Source organism: Carassius auratus, chromosome 7 (genome assembly GCF_003368295.1).
Source record: "Carassius auratus strain Wakin chromosome 7, ASM336829v1, whole genome shotgun sequence".
Taxonomy (NCBI): Eukaryota; Metazoa; Chordata; class Actinopteri; order Cypriniformes; family Cyprinidae; genus Carassius; species Carassius auratus.
Window position 1 is genome coordinate 27,110,424 of NC_039249.1, and position 22,648 is coordinate 27,133,071.

Genomic DNA, 22,648 nt, shown 5'->3' on the forward strand with positions numbered 1-22,648 from the left:
AACATATTTACTGACATATCACTCGCGACTTACTGATTATATTATAAATTATAATTAATCTTTATTTGGAGTTCTACTTGCACATTTCTTAGTTTTAAGCCTAAAATGTGTTTTAATGTCATTATTGATGAGGATTGTGTGATCTTTGAATAATAAAGGTCTTTTAAATGCAAGATATTTAAAATATGCATGCAATAATCCTCTTTAGCACAATAAAATATACTTTACTAAAATATACTTTGTTTATCTTCAACACTACTTTCACACAATTAATTAAAACAAATTTAGCAGACTTTACGTATACCAGTATAGTATACTAAAAGTTAAATCGCAAGGTACTTTTGAGTACATAAATATGTAAATGTATCCGTAGTATACCTAACATGAGATAAATGTATTTCAAATAAATTGTAGTCTATATATTTTGCACTAGGGTACAGATCAAAAGAATTTGATTTAGAATAATTTTTTTATATACCAAGGCTGCATTTATCAGATTAAAATACAGTAAAACAGTAATACTGTGAAATATTTTTGCAATTTCAAGTAACTGTTTTCTATGTGAATATATGGTAAATTATAATTTATTTCTGTGATGCAAAACTGAATTTCCAGCATCATTACTCCAGTCTTCAGTGTCATGCGATCCTTCAGAAATCATTTTAATGCTAAAGAAACATTTATCTTTTTTTTTTTTTTATTAGAGTAAGAATATTATCAATAAATACAATCTGACATGACATTTATCATCTGCTTTTCTAAGGCCATTTTCACTTCTAAAAGAGAGACTTTCAGTCTTGCAGCACACAAATTTGTCCTTCAAATTTCACATAAAAATGTATATTATAAACAATAAAGCACTGTAGACATCAGTATCTCATAAAAGCTTCAGCAGAAAGAGGCAAACACTCCCACAGGTAATTTAATTACAGCAGTAAGTTTCAGTATCTACAGCCTTTAAAACATGAGCGCTGCTTCCTTTTGACTTCAGTTCAGAGCTGCAGACGGTCAAATCCTGGATGTGTGTCCTTTAGTCTATTTGTTTTAAAAGTCTATTTGTCAGAGCATTCAGGGGAATTTGTGTTTTTCCGACTTTTGCATGTCAAATGGAAAACAGAACAATGCAGCTCATTAGCTCTTTTTAATTAGATGAGCCTTATTACATGGATACCCACAAACAAATGGTAAATAAATAATGATTGACCTCATGCTATTAGACATCTCTATGTCTCATTTTCTCTCTAAATCCCTCTTTCCTACTTTTCCTGCTCTTTATTTCTCCCTGATCTACAATTATGTTCCTCTCTGTCCAACATCTGTGGCCAGATATCCTCTCAAATGATGGCAGCACCTCTAATCGCCCATTATGGTAATTTTCTGTTCAAGGAAGAGCGAAGCTGGTTTCTCCGAATCAACTTCAGGGTTTATACTGTTCCAATAATGCATTAAGATGACCACATTTCAAGGTGCACTACTGAAGGCCGTTAAAATAAGCAGACAACATAATCAAGCTGACACTTTAAACAGCTTATTTTAGACCAGTTTTAAGGCACCATTACAGAAGACATTCAATTTATTTGCAAAATTGTACAGTTTTCCCCAAAAGGTGTCATTATTTGCTCATTAGAGGGTAATGCTGTTTAACAACATATGATTTGCACCAGATATTTCATTTGCATAATGTATCTCTACATTTTGTGTTTGCTAAAACACTTTCTTTTTTCACATATTTTCAGATTTTGGATATAAAATGCTTCTAAGAAGCCACTGGAAATGCAAGAAAAGCAATGAAAGTCTTAGACTCACCCAGGGTCACAGGCTCCAGCACACTGGCCAATAGCAGCACTTGTAAAAACGCCATGGCCCCGCCCCTCATTCTGGATTGGCTGGCTTGAGTGTGGCTCCTCCCCTTCCAGCAGATTGTTTGAGTGAGAAAGAAGCAAGTTTACTCAAGATTTGGAGCTCAGTGGTTCCTTCTGTCCGACAGTTATTGAGCCACCTATGAACACAGAAAGAGAAGAAACAGTACTGTTTTAGTGATCAGTGAATACAGGATTTTTATTAGTCAGAAATCAAAACTACTTTTACACAACATTTACTCACTAAACTATCTATCTATCTATCTATCTATCTATCTATCTATCTATCTATCTATCTATCTATCTATTGTGTGTGTGTGTGTGTGTGTGTGTGTTACTGTTATTTTAGTACTTCCTTGTTGAAATATTGCCGTGGCAACTAACTTTATAGGCCAAAAAACACAAGAGTAAAGTATTGGCCAATGCATGTAATCTCAAATCAGTGCTATTATCTAAACATTGTTAAAGATTTGTATTAATAGATAATATAACAGAATTAATATCTGTAATTATATAATATCTGTATCTGTAATTCTCTTGATTTTTGTAATTTTTATTAGTTTTTGTATTTTTAATTTCTAACTTTCATTTATTTCATTTTGATTTATTTCATACTTAAAAAGAAAAATAAGAAATGTTGCCCAACTAACTGAAAGTTATATTTTATTTTATCATCTAATATATATAAAAAAATTTCAGCTTTATTTCTGTTAACCAAAGCTTTGAAATAGATCTGTAATAGTTTTATTTGTAGTAAAATTGCCAAAAATCTGCTGATGTATTATTTTCTCACTATCGCTATTATTTATTCATTACAATGAGCAAATCAAGGCTTAAACATCTCTATTTAAAGCAATGCAGAGCAGCAGCTCAGTAAATGCACAGTAAGGTAACCTATTAAAGCAGTAAAGTGCTGTTAAGAATACAGCAGTACCTGAGTGTAATTTATCATAGTATTACTGCGCTTGATACCATCAGTGTATCACAAAACCACAGCACCGCAGATCTGAGTTTCTGACATTGTTTCCCAGAAGACGAGCGAGCGATCGCTGATGACAGTGACGGACCTCCCAGGTCAAAGGTCACCTGACAAGGACATTTTTACTCAAAAACAAACCATAAAATCAAGTCAACACGTTCTCCTGCAGGCAGCGAAAGACTAAATAACTCCACATACTGTATCTGCGTGGAAAATGAGACGTGTGTCCCATGATGCTTTGCACCACTGCGTTAGTGTTAATTGGGAAATAACACCAAATGATGATCATACAGGCATAAAGCACAGATACAGAACACACATCAACACTTTTACAGATCTGAAGCCATGTGGAAGTGCATTGTGAGACCTTTCAGATCAACCCTGGTTAAAAACAAGTCTTTCAACGCCTCTCTCGCTCTCTATTTTCCTGTGCAGTCCCGTTGTTTCGTGGCTCTCAGGATCCGGCTGATAAAGGTTCTGGAATGCCGGAACGCTGCAGTGGATATGAATAGGTGCTGATGTTTACAGATTCTTCAGACTGAACTAAAGTAACACTGAAGAAGAGCTGGATTCAAGTTTCTACTGCCGGGACAGCTATGAAGACTGAAGACTCCAGATACAGATTATTTGACCATATTTGAAGAGTTTTTCTTATTATTGATAACAAAAACAAAAACTATTAAAACTATTACTATTATACACACACACACACACACACACACACATACACAATACATTAAATTAGAAATGTTATCTTGGCAACTAGCTAGAAATAGGTTTAGCTTAAAATTAGCTAAAATCAGAAAATAAATAAAGCCTGACAGATATTTAATAATAATAAGGAAAGATTTTAAATGACACAAGCACAAATATTGCAATTAAAATTAAAACTGAAAATGTAAAAATAAGGCAACATTTCTAGTTTTTCTATTTTATTTTATCTCTATATATATAATCAGTTTATTAATAGACTAAATATTAAAAAAAAATATATATATATATATATATATATATATATATATATATATATATATATATATATATATATATATATATATATATATATATTTCAGTCAAACAAACATAAAAAATAATGGTATTTAAGAGCACATAAACAATATACACTTTGGAAATGCCAGGTATGTGACGTCCATTTATATATTTCAACATGACACAATACCAGTTTAAAGCTCTTCAACACCGGTCAAGATTTTTCATGTTTTTGTTAAGAGTTCTCTTCTCTTTTGATCCAAAATACACAAAGTTGCATTTGCTAAAACAGTAATATTTTGAAATATTTTTACTATTTAAAATAACTGCTTTCTATTTGGTTATATTTTACCATTTTATTTATTCCTGTGATCAAAGCTATAATTGATTGTTCCTAATAAACTGTTCAACTCCACTTGCAGTTAAATCTCAAGTTAACTTGTGGGATAATTAAGTATATATTAAATAAACTATGAACATATACATGTCCTCACATTCTTTCTTGTAAATCCTCCCTCTCAGTGACACAGCTGACTGAACGGCTCATTATGCGGCTCATTATGCGGCTCATTATGCGGCTCATTATGCGGGTCTTTGTCTTCTCAGGTGTGAATCACACTAATATTAATGGTCAATCACACCTACTCGCATATGCCCTTTCCAAACAAAAAGTTTCTTACAAATGTTGTATTCATATTTTGTTTTCTGTCAGTGAATAAACAGGATGATTTTCACATCATTTTGAAGCAAAAATTCTAGTCTACAAGCTCCAGGTTTGACGGTCTTGTGAACAAGTGTTCTGTATGTTTTATGACCTTATTTCAGTGACTTCAACATTTTCACTAACCACGCATAAACATTGTTTTCTCAAAAACACAATCATGCATTTACATATTATTATAGCCCAGTTTGTACTGAATACAGTGTTTACAGACTTTAGCCATGAATATATTTATAAGCAAGAGAAAAAGCACAAAAGTCAGGGCATGCCAAAACTTCTCCAGGCCCCAAAAATACCCATTTTTTTATACACTATTTTCAACATGTTAAAATGGTAAAATTTTATTTTACACCATGGGCTTTAACTATCAAATAAAATAAATAAAAAAATGTGTTTTTGTTTGTTTTGTCCACACCACTTTTTGTTTTAAAAGTCAAAAATGTTTTTCTCAGAAAAAAAAAAAACAAGATTTTAACAAAACTTAAAAAAGTAATAACAAAAGATCCGGTTTTCTTGTAAAACATTTCATTATTTTAATAATGCTATCCTCTTCTTCGTTATGATATCAGGATGTTCGACAAACTGCACAGACAGAAGATTGTCAGGTGCAGCGCTCTCATCCACACATCTTCAAAAGTGTGTTATCTGCACATCTGTGTGTGTGTGTGTGTGTGTATGTAGGACAGAGTCCGTATCATGATAACGATCAGGGTGTGTGTGGTTGTCCTCTAATAGTGAGCTGTGTGGAGCGACACAAGCTTTCATTAGCAAGAGCTTCACTCGCACAAACATACACGGAGAAACACGATCCAGCCGTTATCTGATGGAGCTGAAAGTAACGCTTCCACCGCGAGAATAAACTCAATCCCACTCAATCCTTACAGTCTTTCAAAGGCCCAGCGCTATTCATATTCCTCAAACAGGTTACTGTCGCCTACAGTGACTTAAACAGCACTAAACCTCAGCGTTAAAGAAACAGTTCAGCTAAAAATCACTATTTACTGACACTTTCTTTCTTTCTGAAGACAAAAAAAAAGACATTTTGAAGAATGCTGGTCACCAAACAGCTTTGGTTTGTATTAATTTAGACAGTTTTTGCATTAGCAAGAACATCTTCTGCAGTAAAAGAACACATTTTGCATTCATCTCTGAGAGATGTGCACCAAGCAACATTAAAATGATTATGTGGCACTTCTTTTGCACAAATTAAAAACCTGATATGTAAATGTACCCAAATCTAGTTGTCTTGCAAAGAAGTCAATTCAAACATAGTCTCAAAGCAATTTGATTGCTTCATGCCTTAAAGTTGCATTTAGCAGATTTGAGCTGGACGATGATATGTCATAAGGGTCAATTTCTCAAAATGGAGGTCATCTAAAATACGTCATCTAAAAGCTGAATAAATAGCTTTCGATTGCTGTATGGTTTGTTATGATAGGACAATATTTGGCTGAGATACAACTCTTTGAAAATCTGGAATCTGAGGGTGCAAAAAATATTGAAATATTGAGAAAAATCGCTTTGAACGTTGACCAAATTAATTCTTAACCATGCATATTACTAATCAAAAATTAAGTTTTTATATATGTACAGTAGGAAATTTAGAAAATATCTTCATGGAACATCTTAATATCCAAATTATTTTTGACATAAAAGAATATATATATATATATATATATATATATATATTATATATATATATATATATATATATATATATATATATATATATATATACACCTTTACGTATCAAATAAAGCACTGCTGATTTGTTCATGAAATGCAAGTGTAATTCATTTAAGGATTGGAAACTAATAAACACATGCACTTACTCAAGAATCACACATGCTTATCTCAAAAGAGTGAAAACACAGATGCACTGGATTTGCACTTTGTTCCCTCGCTTTGCATGATTTTTTCATTGTGGATAGAAAGTCAAAACAATTCCTCTAGACACACACAGCCATTCAAATCAGCGTTCAAGCTCACAATCACAGTTCAACACCAGCCGTGTGTCAATCAGGAAACAGGGTGCTTTTCCACAATTTGTCATGACTAGTTGCGGATGTGCCACATATATACCTTTATAATACACTGACAACCACTTTAAAACAGAGGTGGTAAAGAGAAATGTTCAGTACAAGCAGTTTAACCATATTTTCAGGACAAATTTGTACACAAAAGTGGGATAAATCTGAGAAAATCTATTGAAATATTATTTTGGGGACATGTAAATAACACAAAATAAATGTACTTTATTAAGTAATAATTTACATCTATGCAGGACTCAGATAACCGAGAAACACCACGCAGGGACCATTTTTTTTTTTTTTATAATTATTCAATTTGAGCATGTTTTATTGTAAGTAGCATGCTAACATGAAAAACCCTCTTAATACTGTGTTTATCGGCACTAAAATATAAGGGTTATTAAAGGTTATTAAAGTTCAGCGAGGTGCAGAAAAGGATCTGGCTGAAGGGCACAAACATGATTTTGTGCCAAATAACAAGGAGAGTTTTTAAACTGTACTTTACAATAAAAACATAATGATCATTGGAGCATTTGAAAGAAGTTGTTTACAAAGAACAAAAGAACTTCTGAAAGATCTGCCCACATCTTTGAGAAAGAAAACAAAGAAAACAGCTGTAGCTGTATTTTCAGCATCATTCCTCCAGTCTTCAGTGTCACATCTTCAGAAATCATCCTGATATACTGATTTGATGCACAACAAACAATTATTGTTATTGTCAACACTGAAATCAGTTGTACTGCACAATATGTTTGAGGAAGACGTGATGCATTTTAATTTTCAGGATTCTTTTATGAACAGAAAGTATTAAATAAGATAATTTATTTACATGAACTCATCTGTTTAGCTGTGCATTTATTGAATGAGCACTGTGCAATGTCCGAACTGATTGCACTATATTTTCACTATTATTTTTTTAATGTAAAATAATTTTCTAACTGTTTTAAATTCATTTTAAATAAGTACATTTTTTAATAATTTCAAAAGTTTTAAAATTGCTTGTTTCATTCGTTATATTATTGTTCTTCATGATTATTTTACTTTATTTTATGTTAAGCACTTTGAATTACCATTGTGTACGAAATGTGCTATATAAATAAACTTGCCTTGTCTTAAAAAAATGTATTAAGTGCATCCTGAATAAGAGTATTTTTTTTTTTTTAAATCTCAACGACCCAAACTTTTAAACATGAGATATGTAAAAATGTACACTTCCAACATTCATCCAGCCATATCCACTACACAAATCAGCAAAAGCTGCATATTTGCCTTTCAAAACTGACCAGTTCGAATGCATTTCACCAGGAAAAATCTACCACAAACACTGGATTCAGCTTTAATTTCCCTGTATAGTGCCTGGGAAACCATGCATGTTTCATGTGTCAGACACTGAATCCAAACTGGATCCAAAACCAGACAAATTACCATCACTGATTGCTCACACACACACACACACACACACACACATACACACACACACACACACACACAGGCTGAATGACTCAGACCGCGCCAATTAGCCGCAGCACTGATATTTTCAAGGGTGTAATTATGGAGCAGAATGCAGTCCAGTGCAGAAACGACATTTTGGACGCTTGAGACAAATATTAACACAGAGAGAGAGAGAGAGAGAGAGAGAGAGAGAGAGAAAGAATGAAAGAAAGAGAAAGGGAGGGAGTTAATTTAACTAACACAAGTACAACTATCTATTATTTGCCGCTTGTTTGTTTATTAAAGTCAACATGAAGCAGCATTCACAACCCATTTTATTTCAAGAATGTGATGCATTTTATAGTTAAACAGGATAATGAACAAGAAAAAATGTGGGGTGGGACTTGAATTCACACACTGAGATTGTGAAAAGTAGGCATTTCATGCCAGAAGGCCATTATGGCATGGCAAGCTTTCAGAAACAACACATTGCACTTAAAAAGTAGCCTATAATAGTGCTTAAATTAATATTTGGCCATTGGATAACCTTTCTCTGCATCCGTCGAGAGGAAATTTGTTTCAGAAGGAGAGCGAGTAATTGTATTTTGATGAAAGATTACGAAGACAAACATCTTTTTATACTATAATAACAACATGCAATGATGTATCGTGCACAATAAAACCAGGAACACGTATTAAGAAAGAGCATGGGCCAATATGAGATTTCATGAGGGCTTCGATTTGTTTCTGTATTTATTGTTATGAATATGCAAATGATCATTTTTTTGAGAAGAAATAATTGGTGAGTTTTGTGCATTTGCATCAGGGTTTGGACAGCGAACACACACACACACACACACACACACACACACACACACTGAATAATAACAGAATTATGAGGCAAACATACAGTCAGATCTCTGATCATAAAGGGAGATTTTATCTGTGCCTTTGTGAAACTGTTTTCAACCATCGTGATTCCATCTAACGGAAAAATATTCTGTGGACGCCGACTGAGGAAAGTGCAGCCATTAATCACAGCGACAGAGAGAGAAAGGAGAGAGAGGGAGAGAAATTCACAATGAAGGAAAGCATTGTCTATTGTTCAGCACATTCAAGAGCCAATGAGATGATTTCTAATTACAAAAGCGTCAACTTCGTGGAAATTAAAATGTTCAAAGAACAAAAGATGATTTACTGCTCAAGAGACATTTCTGGTTATTATATGCTGCACAATATTTTTGTGGAAACAGTGATACTTTTTATTTTTCAGTTTTATTCGATGAACAGAAAGATCAAAAGAACTGCATTTATTTGAAACAGAAATCTTTTGTGGCATTATTAATGTCTTTACTGTCACTTTTGGTCAATTTAATGTGTCCTTGCTGAATAAAAATTATTCATCTATAAAAAAAAACAGAAAAATAAGAAAAGAGGATCAGAATTTGAGAGGATGATATGATGTGAATATAACAAATATGATGAGATCCTTGATTGGACGGTGTCGAATTACAGCCAATCTGACTTAAAGGGACGGTTCACCCAAAAATGTAAATTCATCAGTGCCATCATCTTATGTTTTTTCAAACCTGCATGGAAAAAATTACTATAGAAGTCAATGGCTACTTTCAACAACATTCTTCAGAACATCTTCCTTTGTTTTCAGTGTAAGAAAGAAACCTATACAGGCTTTGAATGACGCAAGCGTGAATGAATGATGTCAGAATTTGTATTTTGGGGTGAACTATCCCTTTAAGACGCTGTGAAGAGTTCTAGAACTGCTATTTCTGCTATTCAGATTGGTTGCTGGTCACGGTAACTGGAAGTTGGTCTCGCACACAGAAAGACTGAAAATGCAATAGATAGTAGCACAGGGAGGAGAGGTGTGCTTCAAAAGGAGTTATTTTACCTGCATTTATTCACAAACAGCAAGAAAAAAGCATGCAGCATATCTCTTATTCCATTTCTTTGGCTCTTATCTGTCTTTCTCCGTCGGTCCTTTGATGGTCTGCTCCTCCATTCTCATTCAAAGCCAGCCGTGGATGAATGCAGTTCTCTCCACTCAGAGGCTTTTATTGAGTAATATTTTCATCTTTTCATCTATGGGAAGATTGTAAATCTCACGGTTTCGGAGTGAGAAGAGAGACGAGCAGCAGTGTATTAACCCTCATGCTCAGCCGATGCATAATAAGACATGCTTATAAACTTATAAACAACTTTTATCTCGGCCGGATCTCTGCAGAGATGTGTGTGTGTGTGTTTGTGCATGTGTTTAAGCTAATATTCAAAAGGGCCAGGGTCACTTAAAAAAAAGACAGTCACGCATAAATTATGCAAAATTTTGTCCTTGTGCCAAGTAGCACATGTAAGGAATAATGATCAAACTGATGTTGGTGGACCAGGAGAGATGGAACCTATGGGAAAATATCCCAGCATGCTTTGCTCTCACCAAGCACCTTGGGCAGGCGAACAATATAGCAGATTGTGATTTATACCCTAAAAGCATTGTAGGATTTAAAAATGATATAATGTGCATGAGTTAGCACAGGTTTTTTGCTCATTTTTTGGCCTTGACAACAGGGCTGCACTATGCACTTGACATGATTATCAGATTATCAGAGTCGCTTTAAAGTTTTCCAACATTTAATATTTGAAAATTATGAAATTATTATTATTATTATTGTTGTTGTTAATAATAATAATACCAATACTACTACAACAACTAATAATAATAATAACAGTTGTTGTTACAAAGAACCAATGCAAACCTGGAACTTTGATTCAAATCACATTTTAAAAAACACGTTCACAATTTTTTTCCAAATCATCAACCCTATTTGACTTAAATGACCATCAACTTTCACTGAAAAAGAACGGCTCAGAAATACTGCAGAATTTTCCTAATTTTCTTCCCGTGAACAAAATAGATGTTTCGAGCGACTTATGGGTAAGGTAAGGTTTTCATTTTTAGGCAAACCATCCCTTTAAAAGCTTTGAGAAAGCTTTTCTCTTCGCTGAAATGCTTGAGTAAAATCAACCCAATTAAAGCGCACCCAGAGTGGCATTCTCAACCTCCGTCCCACAAACTAACGGAGCTCGTTCCTGCCTCATTCCCGCTGATGCTGACAGCTCATTAAACCTGTGTGTACTGCGGGCTAATATTATTTTACAAGACATGTTAACAATCAGACAGAGCAGTGTTACTGTATTTCCGCTCTATGCTAAACAATGAGCGATGAGGTTCAGAGAGCAAAGTCACTTAACAGAGTTTGGTTCAAGTTTAGCTCAACACCATTAAACTCCTTGAATTCAACTCTCAGTCTCTATTCGCTATTTAAGTGTGAATAGTTAATGACACAGAAAGGTTCCCTTATGTTTTGAAGTTGGAGTCTCTGAAGGTGAACGCACTTAACGATTCAGAAATGAATGGGCCAGTGATCTTTACAATGCTAACATTTCCAAGGTAAAGCAAACAGCTCACCGCTTTCCAGAGTCAACACTTCTGCCATGCATTTCAAAACATCAAATATGACATTTTGAAAGCCTGCATATTTGTTTCTGTGTTAAAACGACTATTTCTTTTCCTGTTTAATGTGCAGAGAAAGATTGTTGTTTCCAGCACTTGTTTCCAGCTCTTCCTTCACCCAGTCGTCACAGAACGTTCTCACCACCATGGAAGCAGCGAGCACCAAAACCCTCACAAACTTTATGCACCACAGTGTTAAAAGCATTGATCAGCAGCAGGAGAGCATCTCGAACACCGGACGCGCTATCCAAGTGCTGGTGGCACAGGTGTCCGAGCTCACCCAGCAGATCCATCAGCTCACTTCTCCCAAGGCCGCTCTATGGGGGACGGCGGTGTGGGAGAATCAACATCCGTGTTGCGCCTCGTTCCTCACCCTCTCGGAGGAGATGAGGAGAGTATTCGATCGAGCCTCGGCTGGTAGGGAGGCCACTTACCAGCTCTCAGACCTTCATCAGGGAACAGCTTCGGTCACGGATTACTCCATTCAGTTCCGCACCGTGGCGGTCGCGTGCCAGTGGAACGAGGCAGTAGAGTACAGTAGAGTACAGTAGAATACGCTCACGCGTTTGTCCAGAGGTGCCACCGCACCTGGACCATAGCCTGCGAGACTCTGCTCCGGGTGAGGGAGCGCACTAAGGCCAAGACCGATCGCCACCGGTCAAAGCCTCCCGTTTACGCCATGGGTCAAAAGGTGTGGCTTTCTACCAGTAACATTCCTCTGCATTCCGTATCTAATAAATTAGCTCCCAAATGTATTGCCCGTTTACTATCACCAAGATCATTAGTCTGGTGACAGTCCACCTCAAACTACCTCCAGCGTACAGGAGGTTAAACCCCGCCTTTCATGTGTCCAAAATTAAACCCGTGTTTTATGCATGTATTCATCCGCCTACTCCGGTTCCCCCACCGCCGCGTCTCGTAGATGGGGAACCGACTTATTCGGTTAATCGTATTCTGGACTCGAAACGGAGGGGACGATGATTCCAGTATCTGGTGGACTGGGAAGGTTACGGTCTGGAGGACAGGAGTTGGGTACCTGCTAGGGACATATTGGATCACTCCCTTATTGATTATTACAATCAGCAGGTAGGCCCTTCTGGGAACTCCAAGAGGTTTTGCACTTTGGGTTTTGATCTCTGGGTTTTGCACTTTGTGATGAAGTCTGTGTGGTTTCGCGTCTGCACTGATTAGTTTGTGAGCGTCTCCGTTAATTATCATCATCATCAGCTGTCACTCATTACACACTCCCTATATATTGGCTTGTCTCATGTCTTGTGTTTGTGAGAACGTTGTTTAATGTCTGAACCCTTGTCTTTTTACTTCTGTGTTGTTTGCGTTGGATATCCGTGTCTTCCCCCGGAACCTCATCCACTCTCCGCACTTTCACAAAGCATCAAGACTTACCTTTGGCTCTATTCCCCGCAGTTCCTGTGCCATCCTCTCCTGCTGCCTTCTCACCATCATCATCTGGATTACTCACCATCTCCCCACCATCTTGGATTGTCGTCTTCCCAGCATTGTTTTTGCACTCTTGTTTGTTTGTCTAATTCTCATTAAATTGTTAACTCGCACTTGTTTCCAGCTCCTCCTTCACCCAGTCGTCACAATATCAATTAACACTATTAAAAATCAGGTGCGTTACATGTGCTTCAGTATGTTAGTCAACACATCAAAATAAGTGTACTTCATCAAAACGTGACAAAAGATGATCAAAACAATGATTTAAGATGTACTTTAAAGTAAAAGGTTAATTTGACATTAAAGTCACTTTTTAAAAGTGTACTTAAGTGTGTTTAAAAACACTCATAAAGTTTTTCTCTTTAAGTCACTTAAGTAGCCTTTTATTTAATAAATATTATACCATCTGCAAGTATTTTTTTAAATATACTTTTAAGATTAGAAGAACACTGCAAGTGCACATTCACTACAATTAAGCGAACTTATTTTTTTACAAGTGACCCGTGAAAAAAAAAAAAAAAAACCTACGTGTGCAAAACCCTAGCAAAGAAACGCTGTTAGTTAAACTCATGATAACCAATGCGGTAAAGACAAATTAGGCAGGGAAGGCATTTTTCCATGTCGTTTCAAATGAAGGAGATGGTTTGAGGTTTATCACCACACACACACACACACACACAGAGCACCTGCCAAACACACAGTCAATCTCTCTCAGGTTGATTTGCCATGCAAATATAATCTCTTTATTATGAAGAGTGATTGAGGAGATGCAGCCAAACAAGCTTCATCTGTCACTGAAGCTCTGATAGTCCTGATGAACATCTCATCTCACTTCTTTATTTTTATAGACAGACAATCCCTTTAAACAGGAGATTCAAGCAAACAATAATTTGTCTGTTTAGTGCTCTCAGCTGAATCTCTCTGCTGTCTGGGAGAAATAATTAAGACATTGCTGATCTGATTTGTGAAGTGTCTCTCCTGTGCGTGTGTGTGAGAGGAAAGAGACCAGTGTTAATCTCGTTAAGGTGATCCGATCCTTGTTTAAAAGATCTAGGCTAATTGAATTGAAATAAAAGCCATCGCTGTGGAAACTCCATGGAGAGCTGATGGAGGTGCTCTGAGATCTGAGAGACAGATGCTGCGGCTCAATTAAACTCTCTCAATCACTCTCAATCACTCAAACACAAACAGCAGCTAAACAATGACGACCAGACCACTTCCTGTTGCCTATCTCTCTCTTCCTGTCTCTCTCTCTCTCTCTCTGAAGCAGGTGTAAATGAGAGCCATGTGCGAGCGCTGCAGGTGTAAAACATCTGAAACTTCCAGGAGATTGCTGACATTAATTAACCATTGGAAAACAATTAACATCACAGGTACACAGCCGCTCGCGCGTCCATCTTTCAGTGCTTTTCTCTCTCGCTCTCGTTCTCTCTTGAATTAAATGACGGCTGAACTCAGCTCTCGGTGAAACATGATCTGCCTGTTGATGCCTCTAACAAAGAGCTGAAAGTGATCTCGCTCTCTCACACACGCACAGATTCAGCTCATCTGGTGAGTGTTACAAACAAGTGTCTCGTTACAGCAAACAGTTAAATAAGGATGAAGTTAAACAGCTATTGACACACACATACACACACACACAACATCTCGATCTCTGGACTGAAACCTATGCCACTTCCCTAGACCCAGCTGACAAACCAAACTCTCTAAACCAAAAAAGTGGACCAATTTAGTAAATTTAGTTTTTTTTTTTTTTTTTTTTTTTTATTTAGTCCTAAAATAGTACATTTAAAAAAGTATACTGTTGTAAGCTAAAAGTGAAACAACTTAGTTTAAAAAAATCCGAAAGCATAAACTCACAAGTATAATATTTTAAACTTAAAAAAAGACCAATTTAGTTGATAAAAATAAGGAAATTTTACACTTGCAATAGTACCACTGTAAACCAAAAAGTGGCCTAATGTGGTCCCTAGTATTGAAATAATACACAAGTATTGTATTATTATAGCACACGAGCTGTGATGTCTGATTCTCTGGAAAAATACTGAACAAAATGACCAGTACTTTTCAGTAAGTCAAACATTATTTTATATTTTCAGCCTCAGACTTGCTTGTGAATTGAGAATCTGAAGACCATTTTTATTTATTTTTTTGGTCTGTTTCAAAACGAACAACTACGGTGATATATCCTTTATCAGAGCACCAATTTCAGTCTGTTTACTGGGATATAATAATATGCAATTAAATATACATATTTACAGGAGATTTTATATATATATATATATATATATATATATATATATATATATATATATATATATATATATATATATATCCATGCATATTATTTGGTTGCTGGTTCACACACACTTCTGAACAGCATCTTTCAATACTGAAATTTGTCATCTTTGGCTCTTTAAAGTTTCATTTTAGCTGCCAGAGGCTTTTATCATCACTTTTTTTTTTTATGTTTTTGTCTGGATCCTTGATTCAGTCACAGACAGTGATGCAGAAAAGTGAATATCTCAGCCTTCAAGACCCTCAAGACCTTATCAAACTATTATCAGACTGTTATTATAAAGCAGGAAGTCTGAGCAGGTCTGCTTTTCTCAAGGTAGCACACAGACCTTCAATCTGATCCTATTGGAAGCACTCATAGATTTGACAAACATGTTGAAGATTATGAGTGTATGCTGGACAACACCCTCTGAGTCCACTAAACAAACCTCCCAGTGACGACATCTGAGAGAGTGATTCAACTATTGCAACACCCTCCACCTGCACGACCGAACACACATCTGAAACAAGAGCAAGCTTATCAGAGTCCGTCTGGATCTGTGTTTGAGGAATACTTCAGAGTGAGACGGAGTCAGCCCTCGGGGTTGGGTTGTGAACTTTCATGTCTGCATTACACCAACCTGAAACCTTTGAGCTGCAATTCAGATCTTTAACCATTAAACTCACAGCTCAGACAAATATTAACAAGAACAGAAAAGACCAACAATATTTAAGGAACGAGTTACTGTCTGGCAATGCTGTATGGTGAATGAGGTCATAACTAAAGGTCGTTTTGAGTGAATGTGTAACACAGAAGTGTGCTTAACTGTAGTTAATGTGTACTTCAAATCTTGAACAGTATATATATATATATATATATATATATATATATATATATATATATATATATATATATATATATATAAAAATGTAGTTAAATATAATATTAATGCAATAAAAGACCACTTACTGTAAGTAACTTAGGTGCGAAAGAAGCTTTCATGAACACCTTGGTAATAATGGCACATTAAAAGTTTTAATTAAAAGTATATTAAAAGTAAAATGTTGTAAAATACACGTGTTTTGTTGTGTAAAGTACTTATTTTTTGTAGAATGTTTTGAAATTATGTGCAAAGTTAATTTATTTGAAATGTAATACACTGCAACTTTGTCATTACAAATGTGTCATTATAAATTAAGAATATAAATGATATTACAGTATATTTACACCATATTAAACACCATATTTCAATAGACAGCAGAAGTAAATATGAAATAACTTCTAAAAATGTACTTGAGTCATATTTAAGGGGGTCAAAAATACTCTAAAGTTCAGCTTATTGCATTTAATAGCGTTTTAAACTATAACACTTATAAAACTAAATGCAATTAACAGAATTAAGTTGCAAAAACATTAAATTCACTTCACACTTACTATGTATATTAAGAAAGTTAAACAGTATGCAACATTTCCACAAGGATTACAACATAAAAAGTTATCAATCACTAAAATGTTACTTAAATACTTTTATGAAAGCCTTGTTTTGCCTCAAAGTAAAAAAAAAAAAAAAAGAAAGAAAGTCAGTTACTTTTTTCTCTCTCTTTCCCTGAAATTGGCTTCCCTACAATTTCATTAATTACTATTCTTGCACTACAAGATCTAGTTCCTAACACAACCTGCAATCCAACAAAAATAACCATTCGTTTCCCATAGCTGTTATTATATGGCATATTTTAGCACAGCTCCAGAACTGCAACTCTGGTTCATACACACACACACACACACGCGCGCGCGCGCGCACACACACACACACACACACACACGCGCACACACACACACACACACACACACACACACACACACACACACGCACACACAGTACTGTGGGAAACAAGAGTAGGAGCGACTCGAGTGAATGAGTGTGTGTGACATTCAAGGGTCATGAAGCCAGAAAACACATTTTTATGATGTTACCAGATATGTTATCTATTATTGCACATTATCAAAACAATGATATCACACATCATTTTGAATAAAGGAGAAAGAGGTCAAGATTTCTTTCTACTTGAAGCTGTTTCATTCTATTAATAATTAATATTAATAATCATTCATCAGTAAACTCAAGTGTCCTTCTCGTTGGACATAACCACTGAACATATTACACCATATTATATAATGAGAATATGAAGGAATAAATCAGCTCAATTTCATTCTGATCCTTCTGAGCCTGCAGATGCTGATATTTATATGATCAAAAACTAAGATCAAATCCAGTGCTTATAATGTATATCAATGAGATCTTTATATTTAACAGTACAGCAGATACATAAAATGATCTTAATATCAGTTGTCACTCTAGATCTCCAATATTATGTCTCAGTAATATGAGATTTAAATGATCCAAACATGTAATGATGATTGGGAGATCCTCAAAAGACCCTGATGATCAGATTTGAGACTCAGCAATTTCTCTAAAAATAACTGATGGAGAATCAAGTGAAGCCGAGCTGCTTCAGTCCAGTAAGTATTCATCTGCAAATACGACTACAGTTATTTTGACATTTCTCGATAAAAATCAGTCAAGATTTCAAAGCAAAAAGACACATGAAGCACGATTTGAAGCTGGATATTTGTACAATTACACTAAAAGAGCTTTTACTTGATAAAAGTAGAAGTGTATCTACAGTCAGAGTGTTTTGGGCAGGTTCAACATGATCAAACATGAAACAGTAGGCTTTATAAGGTTAATAACACTAAATCAACCTAAATACATGAACTTACACCACCAGAATAAGTTTTAATGGGTTAAATGGAACAGAAATAGCAGGTTTTACAGTGGTAGGCCTACAGCGGTGGTGTTTTGATCCATCTAAAAGCTAAAGCTTGACTATTTGTCCCTTTATATGTTTAGTGCTGAGCTCAAATAAGCGAGCTGACAGCGCCATGCTTCAGGATTTAGAAAACTTTTCAGGTCATTGTGACTCACTCCAAACAGCAGAACTGACGCCTGCTCTACAGGGTCACATTATATTACATTTCAATAATATTAACATTTGTATATGGTTTTCACATCTAGCAAACCTGCTCAACACATCACAGAAAGACAAATATTTGTCTCTGAACTCATCCGATCTAAAGCTATTTTAATCAGTGTTGAAGTAAGTGACTCAAGTGTGTGTGTGTGTGTGTGTTATTTCACTGCACTTTCATGCTCCTGAGCTGCTCTATATATTGATCATGTCATTCATCACCACAAACGACAAGACAATATTTTTAATTTAAAATTCAGCCATAAATTGCGGCCCATATTTTTCAGGCCATGACTTTAAAAAAGTCTATAAGGGACATAAACGACCATCAAATAATCATTTTCTGAGATATTTCCCTTCAGAGTACTGTGTAATAAAAGCAAGTGTGTATGTGTGTGTGTGTGTGTGTGTGTGTGTGTGTGTGTGGACCCAGTTGAAAGCATCCCTTTTTACCATAAATTATAATATAAGGCACCAATGTTTAGGAAATAATTCACCATGCACTTCATTAGCATAATTGTAAGCTGTTTATGGTTGGCATGTGTGAAAAGAATACACTGATAAAAGTCACCTATTTCTTTCTAAAAACTTCATTTCAGTCGCTGCCTTAAATTCTGAAGTATAATCAACGTGTTTGTTAAAGACAAAGCAACCACTATTGATCTTTTCTTGGTTGTGGACTGAGGATAACAAAATAATAGAGGGTGTGTGTGTGTGTGTGTGTGTGTGTGTGTGTGTGTGTGTGTGTGTGCGTTTATAGAGGAGATTTATCTAATCAGCTGTCACTCATATCAGAAGGAATCATCAGTCTCCTGATGTGAATTTATCTTTGTATTTCCTGTACATCACATGATGTTCAGACAGTGTTTCTGCACAATAAATCAATGATATAATCAATGACAATCACACACACACACACACACACACAATGCAGATTTATGGATCTTTGACATGAACGTCTTTTGGACATTCTTTATTCCAACTAAAACTATCTGACTATGCATGCAGTTTTATTTGTAATTTTAAAAAAATTATAATAATTTGATGCACCATCAAGCAGCACAAGTTTTGCATATTTTGACAACTACACATATAAAGCCATTTAAAGTATCATATAAAGTACAGAATCATAATTCTAATGCCAGAGTCTTTATGACATCACTATGTGCGTTTGATGTAAGAAGTTATTTACACAAACAAAATCATCAATTTGCCGAAAAATCCCAGGCATACTTCGAGTAAACAATCTAGACAAATTCACTGCAAGCTCATATCTTCACAGGCAATAAAAAAATCCATCAACATGCTTTGAAATAACACACTAAATTACATTTGTGAATGACATCGAGCCTATAATGGTGGAGGTTTCAGAACGAGAAACACGCAGAAATACATTTGCATTTCACTCACACACACACGCAAACTCCACAGTCTATTACTGTTATTTTGCTCTCGCACATTCAGTGTATTTATTCAATTTATACAGTGAACTGAATAAAATACATGAAAGATCAGCTTTGAGAAGCCTGCCCAACCCTTCTTGAAAAAAGGAAACAGCATATACAGAACAGAAATAACATTATTTTAAAATGATATACTTAAGTGTGAACTAAATTGTGTACGCTTAATTGCATGCTATTTGCAGATTAATGAAAATAGATTATAGTTTCAATTTCTATTAAATGCAATTAGTTGCACTTTAAAATGATTTTGACCCACTTAAGTAGAGTTTGACCCACTTATTTTCATAATTATTTCTATTGTCTTTTAAATATAGTTAATGTTGCGACATGCATTTATTGTAAGCTAAAATAAACTTTAATGTAATTTCTATTGAAACGTGTTTATTGTGTGTTTAAATATATTTGTATCTATGTGTAAGTTGCAATTTAGTACATTTAAAATATAACACAACAGTTCAAATGATAATCAAGAACATAACACATGCTTTAGTTTGTTAGAATACATCAAAATAAGTGTACTTCTATAAAACACAAAAAAATATTATTAAAACAATTTAAATGAATTTTAAATGATTTATAATGTACTTTAGAGTAAAACTGGTAGCACTTTATTTTACAGTCCTGTTCCTCGTGTACATACTATGAACTTATTATAGTAATTACAATAATTACGTAATAACTAAGTACTAACCCTGAACCTACCCCAAACCTAACCTTACTCCATGTAGTTTCCTTGTATTACCAGAACTTTCTAAGATAAGTACACTATAAGTACACTATAAGTACATGTTAGTACACGTACTGTAAAATAAAGTGCAACCGTAAAACTTTTAATTCAACATTTTAAAAGGTCATTTAAGTGTTTTCAGAAACAGTCTTGAATTTTATTTTTTTTAAGTGGAATTTTATTTAATCAATATTTTATCTGCTAGAAGTTGTCATCAATTAGTACACTAGTATCTCAACACAGCCCATGACAGTATTCCTGCTGGAGGAACGGTCTCATTATAGACAGATTTTTATTGGACAAAAATCTACAGTATACACTCACATGGACCCAAGGAAATGATGTCATCAATATGTATGGTCACGTTTCCCAGAAGAGAAAGAAGGACTATAAAATGTAAACGCATATGTCTACCAGAGATTTGTCAACTTTACAGAGTACACTAGAGAGAGAGACGGTGTGTTTTTATTATTTGCACGGCTGCTCAGAGAAATCTTTTGAATGCTGAAGTAGGACGTAAAAGCCTGTAGGTAACACACAAATACATCATGCCGCGTTTATGAAGCGTATCTCGAGGGGCGGAGACTGTAATCTCACTAACAAATTCCCCACATTTGCATACGGTCATCAACACCTGTCACATAAACTCATATAGCTGACAGGAACAAGTAAAAATCAACTCGATAACTGCCTCATTTGCATACTGCATTGAAGGTGACAGAGATACCTTAATTATGCATGCATGCATATTCATGAAGAAGATTAAACTTTAGATTGCTTTGGCTCTGCTGTTTACTTGGTTATGTCATGTTTTCTTTTGCACCAGCCTCACCCTGGCAAGCTCTAATCTGATTGGCTGGAGTCAGAAGTGCAGGTTTATCTGGAAACAGTCATGTTCACAAGACTCCAACAATGAGGAGGAACTAATCACTGCATTTGCCAAAAGATAACTGCATCAAATCTTAAAAATACATGTAATACCTATGAACAAGTCTTGATTATGCATCCAAAATATTTAAATGAATCGTTAAGTCAGAAATGTCAGGGTGACACAATATTATAATGAGAGAAAATGCCTCAAAGGAATAGTTCAACTAAAAATGACAATTTTCTTAACGTGCTTGTTTCTTCATCAGATTTGGAGAAATGTAGCATTGCATCACTTGTTCATCAATGGATGCTCTGTAATGAATTGGTGCCGTCAGAATGAGAGTCCAAAAAAAAACAAAAAAAAAAACATCACATTGATCTACACCAATCCAGTTCATCAGTTAATGTCTTGTGCAGCCAAAAGCTGCATGTTTGTAAGAAACACATCCATCATTAAGCTTTAACTTCCGGCTAAAATATGAATCCATAATAACACACAAGTGGTCTGGTCTGAATCAGGAGACAAATATGCAACGATCAAGCAACATTTACAAGTTAAAATTGTATAAACAACTCAAAACCAATACAGGTATGTGTGTGGAGTTTAATGTGATACACAACAGGAGATGGACTTCACTGGAAGAAGCGTTATTTTGGACTTTTAACTTATTTTTTTGCCAGGATTGACAGTTTGAAGTTGGAAACATCTTAATGATGGATTTGTTACTTACAACCACACAGCTTTTGTCATCTCCAGATGTTAACTGATGGACTGGAGTGGTTTGGATTACTTGTGGATTATTGGGATGTTTTTATCAGCTGTTTGGGCTCTCATTCTGATGGCACCCATTCACTCCAGAGGGTCCATTGATGAGCCGTCGTTGTTGTTTCCACGACCAGTGCTTGATTTCTCACTCTCTATCTGATTGAATGCTTCTCTGTACGTGATAAGGTTGAATCTAATTAGAGCTGGATTTACGAGAGGCTCATCTTTACTGACTGGACCGTTTGAATGATTCCAGATTGAGCAGCAGCACCTTGTCAGTGGAAAAGGAGAACGAGTTTCAGGCCGTTTTCCTGTAGTTACAATTTATGAGGCAGATCTCAGCTGATGTAACACTACCGAAATATTTCCCCTTTCACAGATGGATGGAAAATGCATACAATGATAAATGTTATTCCATCTATTCTTATGACAACGTTCTCATAATAGCAAACAATTTTACACAAATTCTTTCTTTCTTATAAATTGTTCTGTTGCGCCGTCTCTTACCAGGCGCTGTGATG

General features: G+C 35.2%; 1 protein-coding gene across 2 annotated transcripts in view; it reads right to left on the reverse strand.

Annotated features, from left to right (window-relative positions):
• Nucleotides 1–22,648, reverse strand: part of LOC113106379 (adhesion G protein-coupled receptor L3-like) — a 192,357-nt gene that overhangs the window by 118,549 nt on the left and 51,160 nt on the right. For both annotated transcript variants that reach the window (XM_026268245.1, XM_026268244.1), the window contains exon 2: nt 1,807–1,999. In XM_026268245.1, coding sequence (XP_026124030.1) covers nt 1,807–1,876 — 70 coding nt within the window. In that variant the 5' untranslated portion in view covers nt 1,877–1,999. The remainder of the gene's footprint in view (nt 1–1,806; nt 2,000–22,648) is intronic.